At 40.9% G+C, this 18957-nt stretch overlaps 1 protein-coding gene across 1 annotated transcript in view; it reads left to right on the forward strand.

Annotated features, from left to right (window-relative positions):
* TBC1D5 (TBC1 domain family member 5) overlaps positions 1-15790 on the forward strand; it is a 491706-nt gene extending 475916 nt beyond the window's left edge. The window contains exons 23-25 of the mRNA XM_065398859.1: positions 7062-7141; positions 7815-7991; positions 15497-15790. Coding sequence (XP_065254931.1) covers positions 7062-7141; positions 7815-7991; positions 15497-15790 — 551 coding nt within the window. The remainder of the gene's footprint in view (positions 1-7061; positions 7142-7814; positions 7992-15496) is intronic.
* The last annotated feature ends 3167 nt before the right edge of the window (positions 15791-18957 follow it).

Below are 18957 nucleotides of genomic sequence, written 5' to 3' on the forward strand. Positions count from 1 at the left end.
ACCAAAATAATGAATAACAGGAAACATATTTGCAAAGGGATCTAGCTTCATAATAATTCCATCCTCCATAGTGCAGCTTCTTTGTAATGTACCCTTAGAATCATAGGATTAACATTTGTCACTATCCAGTTTTCATTCTTATGTTTTTGTCCATTGTTCTAGTATACAGCTACAGTTGACTTCTTAAAAACTGCACTGTACAGATGCTAAATAATGTTCATGTAATCTAGTAACTCGAGGCCACCTCACCACATTTCCCCCGGCTGCTTTTTACACCTTACTCCCTGAAATCTTTTCCTCCCTGGGCTTTCATGGCTCTTCTGTTCCTTCTAACTCTCTGATCATTCCATCAGCATCTCATTTGATGTATGGCTCTCCACCCCTTTCCGCATTTTATGGGGTCTCTTGCTGTAACATGCTTCTGGAGATGCCCAGAGCTGTGAGACAGCGTTACCTCTCTGCCTCAACAAGAGTGAGTTTTGCTGGTGAGAAGACTCTGTGTCCGCTCCATGACACAGCAGCAGCAAATCACCTTCCTCACCAGCAAACACCTGGTCCAGACCTTGCCTAGCAAGTAACAATCAGCAAAGTCCAGCTCCCAAGCTCCTCGGATATGTTTCTCTGCAATGCCCTCTCACTGTGCAATCACAGAAGATATGAAGTTCACTGTTCTGTCAGACATAGCTTATTAATGTAATGGGGGTAAATAGATCCATCTTTTCAAACACAGCACTGAATTGGTTTATAGTAAAAAATAAAACAGGTTTATTAACAAAAGAGCATGGATAAAAGCGATAAAGGTAGAAATGGTTACAAGCAAATAAAAGTGAAAACACAAATCTAAACAGATAAAACTTAATCTAGCAAGATTGTTTTTGTTCAAGATGGTTTTTCCTCTCACCCACAGTCTTCTTTCCAGCTTTTTACTGGCTGGCCTGGCCAGGACCTATCTCAGAGATTAGATCACTTGATTTCTTTGTCTCCTTAAGGTGAAGGATCGAGATGGAGTCTCTCTCTGTTCCTTGTATTCCCAAAGGAATTTCTTTTTCTTACAAGTCTGGAAGGCCTCCTGGGGATTCAGTCTCTCTCTGGGTTTCAGGAGCCATGTTAGTTCGGTCTCTCGCATTCTGGCTCAAGATAACCCCACTGGTTTAGCTAATATGTAATTGAGGTAAACCCACGTTTCTTTGTCTAGAACAGACCTATTTATCAAATTTACCTAGGCTGGAATATCTTTGTCTTAAACATGCTCTAGTAACGTCATTCTTAACTTCACATGTGAAGTTAAAACATACATTTTTACAAAGATCTTAATAACCAGCATGTTGCTAGCTTTTATATGATATATTTCACAAGACATATTTTGTACAAATAGTATTAGTGTGCAGGGAGTGAATACAAGGGTGCCAAGGGTCACACTTGTCCCTTTTTCTTCTCTCTTTACATCCATCTCTGGGTGATCTGATCTGGTCTCAGTTACCATCAACGATGTGAACTACCATCTTTACACCAATGTCTTTTAGATCTGCCTTTTTAACCTGTCTTCTTCTGACCCAGTTCTATATCGCATCCCTACTCTCTCTCATCTCATTCTGCATGTATTAATCTTAAATTTAACATGGCCAAACTGTACTCCTTTTCTGTCCTATGAAACCTTCTGCAGTCCCATATTCAGTCACTTTTGACACCACCACCATCTTTATCCCTGTCAGTCATGTCTGTAACAAAAGCTTTGACTTTTCATTCATTCTTGCCCTGAACATGCAGGGTTTTTCGTTTTTGTTTTTTTTATGCTGATGATGACAGGGCATGGTGTTAGTGATATAACATTTTTATTAGCAAGAGTTTAGGATGATGGCATTATTCACAGTAGCAAAGCATTATTCCCAGATGAATGCCAGTAAAGGGGTAGATTTGCATAAAGCTTAGTACAGTGGGGTGGGGAAGGACACAGAGAAGCTTTTCCCTTCCCTCGTTGCATTCCAATGCAGCAGGTGTCAAGCATAAATTTGTTGTTCTGTGTTGTGCCTCAGAGGCATGGCACAGAACTCAAAGCCCAGGGAGAGTGGAGGGTTAAGGTGGATGGAGAGGTTCCTGGCATAGTTTAATCAGCTCTGGGGGCCTGCCTGAGTTATGGTAGCCTCTCTGGGCTGCCCCGTGGGCTACAGCATGGCCCAAAATCTCCATGGCACTGTGTACTGTGGAACTTCCTCTGAAATATCCATCCTGGACTGAGTAAATCCCCTGTGCCAGGGCTTGCAAGGGGGATCCTTGAAGAACAGACTTTCAGCTGTCTTCCTTCTCCAGCCAGATATAAGACTATTAAGCTCCCTTTACTCTGCTCCGGCTCTTTTACCCAGAATAAAGGGGAGGGAGTAGAGGTGAGGATTTCACTCTTGGTACCCAAGGACCAGGGAACTGTTGCATCAGTGCTGGCATTAGGAACTAGCAGAACTAGAATTGCACAGTGCACACTTAAATGAATTGAAGGGGTCCACAGATACTATTGCTGTGTATATTCCTAAGTGCTTCCTGAAATATTTCCAGGATCGAGTTAGGAAGGTTGCACACCTGAATGGGGATGAAAGTGGAAGCAGCCAGCTGACTAGATTCTCTAAGGGTATGTCTACACTACGAAATTAGATCGATTTTATAGAAGTCGATCTTTAGAAAGCAATTTTATATAGTCGATCGTGTATGTCCCCACTAAGCGCAGTAGGTTGGCGGAGTGCGTCCTCAATACCATGGCTAACATAGACTCACGGAGTGGTGCACTGTGGGTAGCTATCCCACAGTCCCCGCTGCCCGTTGGAATTCTGGGTTAAGTTCCTAATGCCTGATGGGGCAAAAACATTGTCGCGGGTGGTTTTGGGTACATGTTGTCAGTCTCCTCTCCCTCCCTCCTTGAAAGCAACGGCAATCAATCGCTTTGCGCCTTTTTTCCTGAGTTACCCCGTGCAGACGTCATAGCATGGCAAGCACGAAGCCTGGTCGGCTCACCGCTGCTGTTGTGAGCATTGTAAACACCTCGCGCATTATCCTGCAGTATGTGCAGAACCTGGCTAGGAGACACCAGCACGAGGACGATTGTGAGGAGGACATGGACACAGATGTTCCTGGAAGCATGGGCTGTGGCAATTGGGACATCATGATGGCAGTGGGGCTGGTTGATAGTGGAATGCCAATTCTGGGCCCGGCAAACAAGCACAGACTGGTGGAACCGCATAGTGTTGCAGGTATGGGTTGATTCCCAGTGGCTGCGAAACTTTTGCATGCATAAGGCCACTTCCATGGAACTGTGTGAGTTGCTTTCCCCCGCCCTGAAGCACAGGAATACCAAGATGAGACCTGCCCTGACAGTTGAGAAGTGAGTGGCGATAGCCCTGTGGAAGCTTGCAATGCCTGACTGCTACCGGTCAGTTGGGAATCAATTCGGAGTGGGCAAATCTACTGTGGGGTCTGCTGTGATCCATGTAGCCAAGGCAATAAGTCACCTTCTGCTAGCAAGCGTAGTGACTCTGGGAAATGTGCGGGTCATAGTGGATGGCTTTGCTGCAATGGGGTTCCCTAATTGTGGTGGGGCGATAGACAGAACGCATATCCCTATCTTGGTACCGGACCACCTTGCCAACCAATACGTAAACTGCAAGGGGTACTTCTCAATGGTGCTGCAAGCACTAGTGGATCACAAGGGACGTTTCACCGACATCAACATGGGATGGCCGGGAGAGGTTCATGACGCTCGCATCTTTAGGAACTCTGGGCTGTTCGAACAGTTGCAAGAAGGGACTTACTTCCCAGACCAGAAAATTACCGTTGGGGATGTTGAAATGCCAATAGTTATCCTTGGGGACCCAGCCTATCCCTTGCTCCCATGGCTCATGAAGCCATACACAGACAGCCTGGACAGTAGTAAGGAGCAGTTCAACTATAGGCTGAGCAAGTGCAGAATGGTGGTAGAATGTGCCTTTGGACATTTAAAAGCTCGCTGGTGCTGACTAGGTTAGCCTCAGTGCAACCAATATTCCCATTGTTATTGCTGCTTGCTGTGTGCTCCATAATATCTGTGAGAGTAAGGGGTAGATGTTTATGGCGGGGTGGGAGGTTGAGGCAAATCGCCAATTTTGACAGCCAATTTTGAACAGCCAGACACCAGGGTGATTAGAAGAGCACAGCTAGGTGTGCTGCACATCAGAGAGGCTTTGAAATTCATGACTGGCCAGGATACCGTGTGACAGTTGTGTGTGTTTCTCCTTGATGCAAAACCACCCCCTTTGTTGAATTTACTTCTCTGTAAGCCAATGCCCCTCACCCCTTTGACCACAGCTGGCAAAGGAAATAAAGTCTCTATTGTTTTGAATCCATGCATTCTTTATTTATTTAAAAAAAAAAAAGTGAGATCACTGACAAGGTAGCCTGGGTGGGGTGGGGGTGGGTTTGGGGGAGGAGGGAAGGACAAGGCCACATTGCCTATTGTAGCCACACTACAAATCAAAGCTGTTTGAATGACAGCCTTCTGTTGCCTGGGCCATCCTCTGGAGTGGAGTGGCTGGGTGCCTGGAGCCCCCCCGGCTCCCCCACGTTCTTGGGCGTCTGGGTGAGGAGGATATGGAACTTGACAAGGAGGGCAGGCGGTTATACAATGAATGTAGCGGCAGTCTATGCTCTTGTTGCCTTTCCTGCAGCTCCACCAGATGCCTGATCATGTTCGTTTGCTCCCCCATTAGCCTCAGCATCTCCTCCTGCGTGTTCTGATCACACTCACTGAATGCTTTCCAGGCCTCGGGCACTGAATGCCTCCATGCATTCAACTGTGCCCTATCAGTGCAGGAGGACTGCATGAGCTCTGAAAACATGTCATCGCGAGAGCATTTTTTTCGCCTTCTAATCTGCGATAAGCTCAGGGACAGAGATGATAGGGGGAGCATAGAAACATTTCCACCTGCACGGGCGATAAAAAGGGAGAGTAAAATTTAAGAAGATACATTTCTGAGAACAAAAGGGAGACTCTTTCACAGTGAATCAAGCAATTCACAGAAGACAGCACATGTGCTTTAGGTACAAGGTCGCATTTTGCCTTTTATATTGAGCGCCTGCTGGTATGGTGATACATCACACACGGGTGGGCAACAGAATTCGGTTTCCAGGCAGCCATGGTAAGCCAAAAGGTACATGGGGTTGGCTTCTTCCACCTTCATAACATGTGGGAATGGTTTCAAACTGCAGCGCCCTCCTTTCCCATAGCAAGCAATGCGGTTGGATTTGCCGTTTAAAAGGAGGGGGCTGCGGTTTTCGGTTGGATGTGTAGCACAGCCCTCTCCCCACCGCGTGGCTATTCTCCAGGATGATCCCTTTTAGCCAAGCACAAACAGCCCAGCATGAACGGGGTCCTTTTACTGTTCCCTTACAAAAATTCCCCTGTTTCAACCAGGTGGCCATAGCACTCTCCTGAGGCTGACACAGAAAGATAAAGACCGAATGTTGCATGAATGCGACCAAAACCCAGGACCATTCGCTGCCATGCTTTGTGTTGCAATAATTCCAGACTACTTGCTACTGGCTTGGCGTGGTAAAGTGTCCTACCGTGGAGAACGAAATAAGGCAGCCCTCCAGAAACCTTCTGCAAAGGCTTTCAGAGTACCTCCAGGAGAGCTTCATGGAGATGTCCCTGGAGGATTCCTACTCAATCCCCAGACACGTTAACAGACTTTTCTAGTAGCTGTACTGGCCACGAATGCATCCCAATTCTTCAGGGCAAATCAAACATTAAACACAATTGCTTTTGACTCCTGTAGTTTAGTTACAAATGTGGACTCACCTTCTCTGCCTTCAGGGACCGGGAACCCACCATGGGAGGGTATTGGCTCCAGGGTGATGAGAAGGTCCTGGCTGCCAGGGAGAATGGATTCTCTGCTTGCCTGCTGCAAATTCTCCTCCTCCTCCTTCTCCTCCTCTTCCTCATCCACAAAATCCTCCTCCATTTTGCGTGAGATTCTCCCCTCCCCCCCCCCCTGCAGGTGTCCACAGACAGTGGTGGGGTACTGGTAGGGTCCCCCCCTAGAATGACATGCAGAAGCAGCATGTTTGGGGCTCTGACCCAGAACGACCGTTTGCCTCCTTTGTCTTGTGGTAAGCTTGTCTGAGCTCCTTAACTTTCATGCGGCACTGCTGTGTGTCCCTGGTGAAGCCCCTCTCCACCGAGCCCTGTGCGATTTTGGCATATATATAAGCATTTCTTCTCTTTGATCGGAGTTCTGCCTGCACAGATTCTTCTCCCCATACAGCAATCAGATACAGTGTCTCCCGTTCACTCCATGCTGGAGCTCGTTTGCAATTCTGGCACTGCATGGTCACCTGTGCTGTTGAGCTCGCCACGCTGACCAAACAGGAAATGAAATTCAAAAGTTCCCAGGGCTTTTCCTGTCTACCTGGCTAGTGCATCGGAGTTGAAAGTGCTGTCCAGAGCGGTCACATTGGAGCACTCTGGGATAGCTCCCAGAGGCCAATACTGTCGAATTGCACAATGCTGCGTCTGCACTACCCCAAATTCGACCCAAGAAGGTCGATTTTAGCTCTACTCCCCTCGCTGGGGAGGAGTACTGCAGTCAATTTTAAGAGCCCTCTAGGTTGACGGAACGGGGTTGGTTGTGTAGCCGCATCGCTTATAAAATCGACCTAACGCGGCTAATTTCAACCTAACCTCGTAGTGTAGACCAGGGCTAACTTAATATCTGTGGAGATCATGAAGGTTATAGCCATCAGCTTTCTTCTAGGGATCAGGAATAGTATGTCTGTTGTGTGTCCTGATTAATTCAATTGGCAGTCAAATCTTGTAATAGCACAACATTATTGTGGGAGTTCTGACTGGTGCATAGATTTGGCTAGCCAAGTTTTTAATCCGCTTCTACAATAAGTAAAGGTGCCAAGCTGTAGGTCTATATGTGTGTGACTGTTTGCATGAGACATAGTGCTAATTTCTGAGCATGCTCATGCTGACTGTAAGTTGCTGGCAGATAAGTACTAAGTGATCATTTAGGAAAATATTGTTCTTTGTATTGCAGGAAATATTCAAGAGGTCATATTACAGGAACACTTGGAGAAAGAAGATGAAATTCTGGTATCCCTGGCAGGCTTGAAGCAGGTACAGATATTGACCGAATTCAACTTTACAAATATTAATATATTAAGCTTTACAAATCCTCTTTTTCTGGAGGTGAAATTGAGCCAAAGAGAGGTCAAGTTTCCTACCCAGTCCCAATTTCAGGAAGTCTATGGTGGCCTTATTCTCAGTTCTGGGCTTTAACCATCACTCCTCCAATGCATAACATACACTGTATTCAGTATCCATGCCTCTGTCTTCTGTACCAAAAAAGCTGATATTTGTATGTAATTTGATCTGAGGGAAAAGTACTACATTCCTTTAATGAGAATATTATTAAACAAGGTGCATCTGTCTCGAAGAACTATTTCATTGGGGTTAGCTCTAGAATATCTTTCAACTGGAATACCATAATGTATGTCAGCTATCTAAGTGTTGGGGAGAGCGCATAGGTGGTTTGTTCTTTTTAAATATCTTAGGTACTTTGTGTTTTCCAGTTTCTGGTAGAACCCCATTTCACTGGTGCTTGATCCTTTAACCAGTGCAAGTATTACCATTAATATTGTTTTCTTCTTCAAAAAATATAGTAAATAATTTACAAAAAACATAGTGCATGAAAGGCAGACTGTCTGCTTTGGGTACATTAGCCCAAGCTTCAGATATTTTAGATTTTTCCTAATGTTCTGAATTATTTTTCCTCCTGTTCGGCAAACAGATCAAGGATATTCTAAAGGGTTCCCTGCGTTTCAACCAGAGCCAGCTGGAGGCTGAAGAGAATGAGCAAATCACAATAGAAGATGATCATTACTGTTCCAGCAGTCAGAACAAGGAGATGGGCGATGCCCTAAAAGGATCTGTTATGGCAAAGCAACACTTCCTCTCAACGCTTCAGGTAAATACATCCATTTCAGCCAAGTTGCTGATATCCTGATGGAAAAAATGTGGCATTCAATAAACATCTTTAGAACATTTTTCAAAAGTTCCTAAAATTTCATGAATTGTCTTGTGACAATTAAAATAATTTTTTTTGAGATTCAGACATTTACCTAAGAATGCAATGTAAAAAAATTTGTTCTAATTAAATAGCTTTGTTTATAAGTTGATACAATAGCAAATAAGACCTAGAGCTCCCTTAGATGAATGAGTCTTCCCAGGGTTTGAATTATCCATTATCAGAAAGGAGGCAATGTTGTTCACTGCTAGATAAGGCTCTGAGCCCAATCCTACTCCCGTTGAAGTCAGTTTCAAAACTCCCATTGACTACATTGGTGCAGGATTGGGCTCTTTGTGAATAGGTATATCAAGTACAGTTGTTTTTTGTTTTTTCTAAATAGTTATCTCAGCTGCTTCTCAGTAAATTAGTTTCATATTTTAAAAGATTGAAAATATATTTTTAAAGAGAGTTATAAAGGTATTATTGGTGCTGGGGATTTAAAAATTGAAGGCAAATGTTTTCCTTTGGGTAGACTATTCTCATTGCCTCTGTCCTCTAGAATTCCGTTATGCAACAGCTGATTACTGCATTGCACCAATGTATCTATCCTCAAGTGCCAAAAAAGATACTGCTAGGAGATCACTTTAACATCCCATTCTCTTTCAGTTGTTTGAGGTTTCTGTATTGGCTTTCTACTTGAATCAATACAATGCTTTCATCCCACATGAAAAACATACGGTTACAAGGCAATAGATTTATTTCCATCCATGGTAGCACAAGGTTGCATAGCACACGTTTTTTGTCATTTAGTTGAGCTATGATCTTATATGAACAAATAACTATGTATGCAGATTAATGTATAATTCCCAATAAGAGCACATCAGCAGAGTTCTGAAGTTAAATCTGCCATACACCAGCACCAGTATCAATACCAACAACACTGGGAAACCAATAACAGCATTATCATTGCCATGGTCCAGTCTAGTCTGTGCTCAGTTTTCTACTACAGCTTGTTGAATCAACTCAGCAGTGCTGAAGGAGTGAATGAAAGGAAATAGAAAGAAGAATTACTTACCTAAACCTAATGAAACAGGATGTTGTGGTTTTATAATAAAAATTTCCTTGCTTTTAACTGCTGTTTAAAATCATATTTCAATATTAAAAATAAAATATATCTTATTTTACTTAATTATGTTAGATGCAAAGATAAAAGGCTTTTACATTTGTTTACAAGTTCATTTAGAATGGATGTTGTCACGGATCCTAGTGAACGCCCCTTCGCGGCCACCTGCTAGGACTGCTGTGAGGGGAATCCAAGCCTCTCTGCTCTAGCTCCTCAGGGGCGTGTTAAGCTCATGGAATCTGAACAGAGTCCAGCCACTGCCCCAATCTCGGAGTCCCTACACACACTCTCAGGGTGAGATCTTGTAACTGCACCCCTTTTCTGAGTGTTTGAACCCTCTGTCCAGCTGCCTAGCCCCCCTTCAAGACTCCCTAGTACTTAACACACCCCGTCCCAGAACTCCATTCCCAAAAGGTGTGAAGCTTCTGGTTCACAATTTAAATCCCTCAGGTTCACCACAGTAGTTGTGAAGCGGCCCACACACACACACTTTGCTCAATCTATCAACCTGTACTTAAGGGTGCTCTTAACAGATAAAGCACAGGAGAGTACAGATCATATAAAACATCCTAAATGCAGCATCCCTCTCTGGCTCATCCTTCTCTTGGGATCCTTGGGGGACCATCTATATTCCAACAGGCAAGCAGGGCCCTCCATCTCCTTGCCTACTCTGCCACTGCAGCAGCCTCCCTTGTCTTAATTTGGTGCAAAATGACTCTCTCCCCTAGTTCCTCCCTGTGAGTCCTTTAATAGACTCCGGCTGGGATCACATACTTCTTTTGTTCAGCTTGTTGGTAACTTTCCACTGCTCCCCTCCCTTCAGACAAGAGGAGAAAGTGTCTTCTCGCAGGTAGAGCAAACCTATTGTCCCAAGGTGTTTTACTTTGAATAAACTATCGCTGAGTGCTGATTAATCACCATTGTCTCTGGCCTGGCAGAGGCATGGCACAACCCTGCTAACTCATTGGGGATCCCCATACATATAAGTATTCCATGACACAGTAATTTCATGATACAATTTCATATAATCATCCAAAGTTCAGAAGTGGTACAAAAAGAACTCCCAGTTCATCACAGAGGTCATTACTGCTTTTAACCATGGTTATTAAAACCAGGCTTTTCTGCCATATTGAAGGCAGTGATTAAACCATTGGTAGCCCACTGGAGTACATATGGGCTAACATGGGTTTAACCAGTGCCTTCAATATGGCAAAAAAGTCTGGTTTTAACAAAAGCAGTTAAAGCAGTAATGACATCTGTGATTTGTGTAAGCTCGAAAGCTTTTCTCTCTCACCAACAGAAGTTGGTCCAATAAAAGATATTACCTCATCCCCCCCTTGTCGCTCTAATATCCTGGGACCAGCACAGACACAATGGAATTGCATATGGGAGTGCATGTCTAATGACAGCCCTTATTTTGGTACTATAGCTTCTCACTCTTTACATAAGAAATATTTGTGCCTTAGTATTGAAATGGCAGATGCCTTATTATTAATAATCCTTAACATTGATTCACAGTATAAAATGAAAGATACAGTATAACACAACATGCTGTGTTAGATTGTGCAAACATTACTCAGGCTGATAACGATTTATTCTCACATTGGTATCAATGGGGCTACTCATGAGAAACTGCTGGCAAATGTGAGTAAGGGTTGTGCAATCTAACCCTGATAAAACATTTAATAAGGTTTTGAGCTTTAAATGGTTAATATCTGCAGATTATGGTACATTTACAGTTTAGGGTACAGTGCATTTATTCTTATTAGCCTTCTCTCATCTCATCTTCTGGGAGCTCCAATTATAGTAATGAGCATCAGTTTATTATAGTAACAAAAATAAGAAATTAGTTTTAGAACTGCTTATTGTTGGGAAGAAATATTAATACCCCAGCATTCTTTGCTGTTTCTGGCTACATTGTGTTTTGCTTTAGTAGGTACAATCAAGTAAAAAGAGAAGACGTTTTGACCTTGTGTAATGAAAATTAAAAGATAAAAACTGCTAAGTTTAGTAGCCTGAGAAATGAGAGCATTAATTATTTTTTTTCCAACCAGGACCACAGTCCAGCTTTTTAGTCTTAATGAGGGTAATGTGCTACAACGATGTTTCCAGGTCAAGCTGGAAGCATTTTCTGAATACAGCAGAAAGTTTTAAAAGTTCTAAACATTAATTATTTAGAACACGTTGTGTTGCTTTAGTTTCATTCCTATTTAATGTACTTCCAGCAAAATAAATTTTACTATATTTGTGGGTTTTTTCCTAGTGCAATAATGTGTGTAATTCTGTTTAGTCTGGCCTTTTATGGCTGCTGAGTCTGTTATGTAGAAATTACATTTATATTCCAGAACCTCTGGAAAATATTTTGGGCCCAAATCTCCTCTCATCTACACTAGACTCACACCAGTGTTACTCAGTTGACTTCATTGGCGTTACTGCAGATTTATATTAGTTTAAATGAGATTGAAATCTGGCCCATTGTCTTTCAGTGTTTTTTAGATACTGGTCATTTGTCACTTCATTAACCAAAAAAGAAACTTACATCCCACCCCGTACCTCAGTTTCCCCATCTGTAAAATGGGAATAGTGATACTGACCTCCTTTGTAAAGAAAACACTTGGCAATACAAAGATGAAAAACGCTATATAAAAGCTAAATATTATTATTTATACCACTCTACTATATATGTTTGGGCATAGTGGCACATTGCTCCAGCACTTGACATTTTATAAAGAATTACACACATAAGGAGGACTTCTTTTTTTTTCTAATGCTCCATTTTTTAACTCTGTGCTGCAGTGGAATAAGAAAAAGCCTCAAATAAGATGTACAGCATTAATTTCAGTAGCAATACAGTTGATAAATAGAAATCTTGCATTGCTAAATATTGTATAATTAACACATTATCTTTCCTTTAACTAGCCCAAGAAGGAGAAAAATGAGTTGCTGCTGTTTTTCTAGGCTTACTTAAAATGTATTCTTATTGTTAGCTTTAGCTAGTTCACAGTATGCAGGCAATTGAAATAAGCCTGATACTAGTAGCTGATATTCATCAGGAAAAAATTTTTGGAGAAGCCATATGGCACCAGGCGAAAGGTTGTTAACTTTCAAAAGCTACTGGAAGTATAATTCTGTCATTTTTCATTTATTCAGTAGTGGCAGCAGATGGAAGAAAACATGGTTCATGTCAGTACGAGTTTCCTGAAAGAGAAACAGACAGAGCAAGGAGTGGGGAGACATATTTTTACCTCTGGAAATACCAGCATCAATAGTGTGTTCTAAAGACAGACCTATATTTATACCAAGCCTTTATATCATATTGAAGGGAATGGGTACATACTTCTACCAAACGCAGGTTTAGGGGCCCAAAATTTGGGTAGCCTAAAAATTGAAGAACATAACCATAAAGAAAAGAAGCTAAGAGATGATGCTTCTTTTTGTCCAACTAGGCAACAGCACATTTCAGAATTTAGGAAACTGCAGTAGCAGGCCCCCAGTAGAACTAGCTAAGGCGGTGCCTGTTCACTGCCTTAAAGAAGTCAGCCTGTTTGCCTTACAGATATCTTCAAGATCGCTAGCACTGGTAACCTATTTGTAAGTGTGTTGCTAGGTAATGCCTTTGGTTCCCTAGGGTAGCAGCCATCTTGGACAAGAGTGCTGGGAAGACTGAAATAGTGGCTAATATGATGCCATCAGACTGGAATTATAAAATACACTCAGTGCTCAAAATTAAATTTGTATCTGTGTGTCAGGGACTTCCAAAAAGAACGGGGGAAAGTGGATTACGTCAACTAGGGGTGTTTAAAATAGCTTTCATTACTGTTGTCAAAAGAAAAAGAAGGCCATGAAATTTGGAATGGAACCTACAGCCCCAGAAGACCTTAATCTGGCCCTCTGTAATGAATGTCCATAGAATCAAGCAGGAAACTGTTGATTAATTTCTGGAGCTGAGCCGTTCTTTTACACTGTCTGTGTTCTCAGAGCCCTAGACATGATAGCTGATTAACTGACAGATGATGAAGATGGTAATTCAAATAGATCAGATGAAACAAAAACAGTAATTAAAGAAAAATGTTTCATCATAAAAAAGGTGTTTATATAGTGTAGTGCCTCTGTCTGTAAATTAGATCTGTTTGTAACTTCTTGGAGTACTGAAAACATTTTTTTTAAATTCACAAAAAGAGTAGGAAATTTACAACCAGTCAGTTTTAACTACATTACGAACTTACTAAATAGTTTTTGGAACTCTTAAAAATAATTTGTTCAATGTGGGTTATATTAATTTTATAATGGTCATCTGAAGGAAAATTAATTATTGTTATTTTAAAAGGGATGTGTGCATATAAAGATTAGCAACAGTATTCAGCTAAAGTCAATTTTTTAGATCCATTAGTTATATAATGAATTGTTGTTATTGCTTGTGATTTATGTCATATTTTTGTTGCTACACTGAACGTAAGATGTTTCAATTTGTATTGGCGAGACAGTATTAAAATGGGTAATTTATTTATAGAAGAAAATACAAATAAAAATGAGAATGTTTAATATTAAAGTTATATAAGCAAGAATTTTTTAAAATATTCCATATTGATAGTGGAAATGTCTCTGGAACCCCTTTAATACAAACTTTTCTTTGTTCTTGAGGTACTGAGTCACAATTCTTTGTTCTGACCTTTTTCACTCAGCTGATATTTTGCCTTGTTAATTTTTAATAATTTGTAGCAACTACTTACATAATAGCTAGTAGCATAAGTTTCCTATATATCCTGTACTTCAGTCCTCCCAATCCATTGATGGACTGAGGACTTTCAAGAGAGTACTCTTGTGTAATGAACAAGAGACAATGGGAAATGGCTATCAGCAGTAACTGCAGTAAAATAAATTTGGCAAGAGCCCATGGGATACCTAAAGGCAAGTTATGGATCACCAGTACCTTAATGATGCACATAATTTTAGGTACTGTATTACTAATCTGTCTCTATCTCATTCACGCTGTTCCATATCCTTTATTTTATTCTTTTTCCCCTCTACCAAAGCCTCCCATCTCTTACCCTAAAGTTACATTATGCTGGGAAATATAACTTTGCCTGAAAAATCATTGTTGATGGAGTTGCCCCTACTTAACACACCATTGTCTATTTGAGCCTTACATAACTGACACATATGTTCCTCCAGCTGCTCCTTCCGCTTCTTTTCCCTTTTGTCACTCTTGTGTTACTGTGAATCTAACAAGTTAGAATCAAGTTCATCTCACCTCAGGCTAACAAGGAGTCACTGCTTATCCCATGTCAGACTGTTTGCCAGATTGTATTCTTACTCAGTGGCAGCTGTATGAAATTGACTAGGCACCCAGTCATGATCCCTGGTAGGTGAACAAACTGCTTCCTGTACAGGAATATGATATTAATGTTTCTTATGGAAGAAAGGGGAAATAGTCTGCCATCCATTCAAGGTAACAGATTACAAATTTGCTAATAAAAGAATTTCTGCTCTGCTGGATATGCCATTAAGCCTCATGATTCAAATCGTGGACCTCTTGGAGGACTGCATTTATTCCAGGTGGTGTAAAAGTTTGGTGAACAAGCCTCCACATGGGCTAGGTGGAGATTCAGATCACTCTCCAAAATGTCATTTTACACTAACTTCTAAAAGCCAACGGTTCTCTAATACTAGGTCATCAACCAACAGAAAAAATGTCAAATCTTCAGTACCATAATATACCTATAAGATCCCAAGATCACCTAGTTACGTAGAACTATAGGGAAGTGCAGTAATGTGAGAGAGAAGTACTTTAGCACCAGTACAGGCTCCAGTACCTGGTGATGTATTTTTATTCTCTCTCAACTTTATATTTCATGCAATGTAAACAAGTACTTTTAGCCATTGCTGTTTTGTTAGTTGAAAAACATAATTTTTCCCTCATCTGCCCTTCTGCAATGTTTGCAATGAGCCAGATTCCTCTTGCTGTTTCTCCCCAGGGTTGAGGTTTGAGAGATGAGCGTTGGGTCATTCTTCATAGGGGGGCTTTTGAGCCTGGAATTAATTCCTTCCATGTATCTAACCAGGGTCCTGTTTAGTGATCTTTAGGACACAGTGCAAGATACATTTTTATACTCTGAATTTAACTGTTTGCGCATCTAAAGTACCAAGGGTATTTGTCAGGTCAGTGGGTGGAGATCATACAAGTCAGAGTAGACTTGAGTTATGTCAGTTGTTGGCAACGGTTGTTTATTTTTCCTATGTCCAGTATCACAATGGTGGGTATAATAGAGATTTTAAAATAAAGATGTGGTTTTTAGTTTTGCCACTTAGTCTAAATCATTTCCATGCTATTGTCTCACAGGCAACAGCTGAAACAAGCGGAAATTCAGAGATCAGAAGCACTGATGACTATATCCTGGTTTCCAAAGAAGAGGAGGGAAATAAAGGTGCTGTCTCTGAGCACTTGCAGTCACTTCAGACACACAAGGAGGCGGCAACAAAGAATGAAGCTCCATCTCCTTCTTTGGTCTTTTCTGATCCACTCATGGGCTCCATTTCTGCCTCCTCTAGTAACCTGAGTTCCAGCCCTGATGATGATGATAGCAATAATAGCAAGGATTCTGACTTCACTATTGTCAGCCCCTTGGACATCTAATTAAACAGCTTGGAGAGCTTGTGAGGTCAGTTACTAAACCTCAGCTGAAATAACTTTGATTCCATAGGGCTGGATGACTGACTCAGAAGGACAGAAGGTATATAAAGGTAACCCATTTCAGCTGCTAAACGCCTAGCTAATCGATCAGAGCACAAATTTGGTACAGGAAGTATATTGCAACCCTCCAAAGAGTATAAAGGTTTTGTAGTGATTACCTTAACAGCTGCAGTAGTATCCAGATCTAATATACAACTACTGCTAGTTGTAGGGTTATCTTAGCGCCTTCTAGAACGATAGTACTATTTACTTAGTTTCTCACCACATAGAATAACCTGTAGCATATATTCTAATGGATACCCAGAGAAGAGGAGACAAAACTACAATTAATACATTTACTTTTTCCCACATGCCAGGTTAGGCTTATGCTGGGTGGGAAGGGAACTATTTCGCTAGAGATTATGGGTAGAAAATAAGGGGAGGCAAATCAAAGAGATGCAAAGCATCCTTCAGCAACTGGTTCAGCAACTGGCATCAAGATTACTGGAGTCACAGAAAAAACCTCTGACTAGTAGTAGTAGAGAGAAACTATAAAAGATAAGACCAGCACTTCAGGTATGGGAGAACACCAAATTAAATCTAAAATAGCCTCTTTAAAGCACTGGGAAGCTTGAATCTATACTAGTTAAAAGACTTCTAATATTTCTGAGTGAGGTGGTCCGGGGTTTGTGTGTTGGAGTAGTGTTCCTTTGGAATCTGTTTCTGTAAATGTTTTAAGAACTGTACAGCCTCATTTATGTATAAGAATCAAGTCCATTCATGATGGATGGTGCTGTAGTTTTCCTTCATTGCAATTCTGTTACAGTTTAAGAAATAATTCACTTAGAAATGTGACTTGGAGTTATCCCCATTTATTTGATTAGAAGCATTGTCCATTGTCCCACAGGAGTTCTGAATTCCAAGGGACTATGAGATTCCTTTTCCTCTCGCCAGAGGAATCTGAGTGGTGACTTTTGCTGAAGTATCACATTAGATCTCAGTCAACACATCTGTTCTGAGGTATAGAAATATGCTGGAGGCATGGCTGTGAAAAGGAGTGGATGTGGTTTGAAAATGAAAATGATGTGGAGACTGATTCCAAATTACAGAGTTGTTGAAAATCATCCACCTTGCTGGAGTAATTTGTTTGTTACTCTGATAAGGAGAGAAGGCAAAGGAGAACTCTTCTCGGATTCCTAGGGGTGTCTGCAACAAAAGAGAGCGATAAAATGAAAGAACTTCTACTACTGTGTCTAAAAGAGATTCACAATTTAATGGAGAGATGAAAATGTATATGCTGCTAATGGAGAGATGAAAACTTCCCTTTGCAGATAGCTTGATTGGGTTTGATCTTTCCTTCTGAAGCTAAAGGAAGTTGCCCTTGCTCTGATTTAGTATGCCACCAGGTTTGTTCTCAGTAGAAGAGTCCTGAGTTCTTTATCTTTAATCCCATAATAGCTGGTACAAGTTAAAGACACACGTTTGTGTCCCATTTTTAAGACTTCCTCACTACTGTGTTAAAGTAGAACCAGCTGGCAAATTTTGGAAAGGATGGGGATTTGAACAGCAGAGTCCTACTTCTTTTTGCCTAATATTTTTTTTCTCCTCTTATCCCTAATTATATTGACTAATTTCACTTTCCCTGGGAAGAATTATTGTTTAATGAGATTAACATGTCTAAATCAGTGGTTTGCTAGGGAAATTTTAACCATCTGATGGTGTTAGATCTGAGCAGACTGAATTAAAACAGCTTCCAGCTATCAGGTGAACATAACTTACCAGGGAAGGAGGAAAAGAGCTCTGAGGCACTCATAATTAAAAGCACTTTATATCGCAATGCTACTAACCATGTATTCTCTGTATACAATGACATGATCTTCCCCATTGCTGGTCAAGAAAAAGGCAGTGGTTCAATGAGGTCAAGAGTCTAATTAACTCTCTAAATTGTTTTTCTATTCGGAAAAGGAAATCTCTTTCCCATGAAATGTGGAATGCATCTGATAATACATGTGGGATTTTTTGCATTCCATGATCATTCTTAAACTCTTTGGAAGTAACAAAAAGAAATTATTAATAAATGGAAGCCTACTTTTTCAGCAGCTCTGAGGAGATACACTTATAGAAAGAATGCTACTAAATTGCCATATACACAACAACAACAAAATCCCTCCACGTTTGTAGGATTTTATTTTACAGGACACATACAGTGTTACCATGCAATAACTTTGTAATTGCATGGCAAATGTTATGTTGTTAATAAATGGTACATACAATGATCAATTCATCTGCAAATAACTGGAGTTAAATACAGTTTTTCAAAGTTAGGTGATGTGATATACTGTAGTTGGCTCTTACAAGGTCTAGTGTTGAAGACTGAAATGAAAAGGTAATTATCACATAATTACAGGGTAGCTGCCACACACGTACACATTCGACAGCCACCATATAATTCTTCCAAAATTATTTGTGCCTTGTAAAATGAAGAAATACTGGAATGTTATGAGCAGGTTTAGCATCATGTGCGTGACAGGTTGAGGTACCGCACAGTCATGATGGCTGTTTGTTTTGCTGAAAGATCTTAAACGCGTAACATTTTGGAGGGGTTTTTATGTTGGTTTAATTCTAATCCTCTCATTTCTACATCTTCACAAAAAAACATTTCAGGATTTAACCTGCATGCTTGTGTACAGGTTTATTTTGTATCTCTGAGTTTGTGCGATTGTCAGGGGATTAAATAGCTGTTAATTTAGAGCCTTCAGGCTTTTCTAGCATTACCCCTTCCAGCTAGAGTTGTTGCTGATGAGGCACAAAGGTGAATCTGCTCAGGAAGCACATATGTAAAGCTGGGGAAAGTGTTACGCAGATCCGGAGAATCAAGAAGTATTGTGTACCATAAAAACAAAATCTTCAGTGACCACAGCAGTCTGGCAGGGGTAAAACACTTTATTTTTTAATCTTTTTTTTAAGCATTCTTTTGTTTTCTGTCCATTTACTCCAGGGATCACATTGTCATTCTCTTGAACAGTCTCAGTGCCATAAAAGAATGTGATTTGTACAGTTCTCTTATTCTTTAAATTTAATGGTTATGTCATTAACATCAAATTTTTAAGCAAAGCTGAAAGTATAAAACT

This window comes from Emys orbicularis, chromosome 2, assembly GCF_028017835.1.
Source record: "Emys orbicularis isolate rEmyOrb1 chromosome 2, rEmyOrb1.hap1, whole genome shotgun sequence".
Taxonomy (NCBI): domain Eukaryota; kingdom Metazoa; phylum Chordata; order Testudines; family Emydidae; genus Emys; species Emys orbicularis.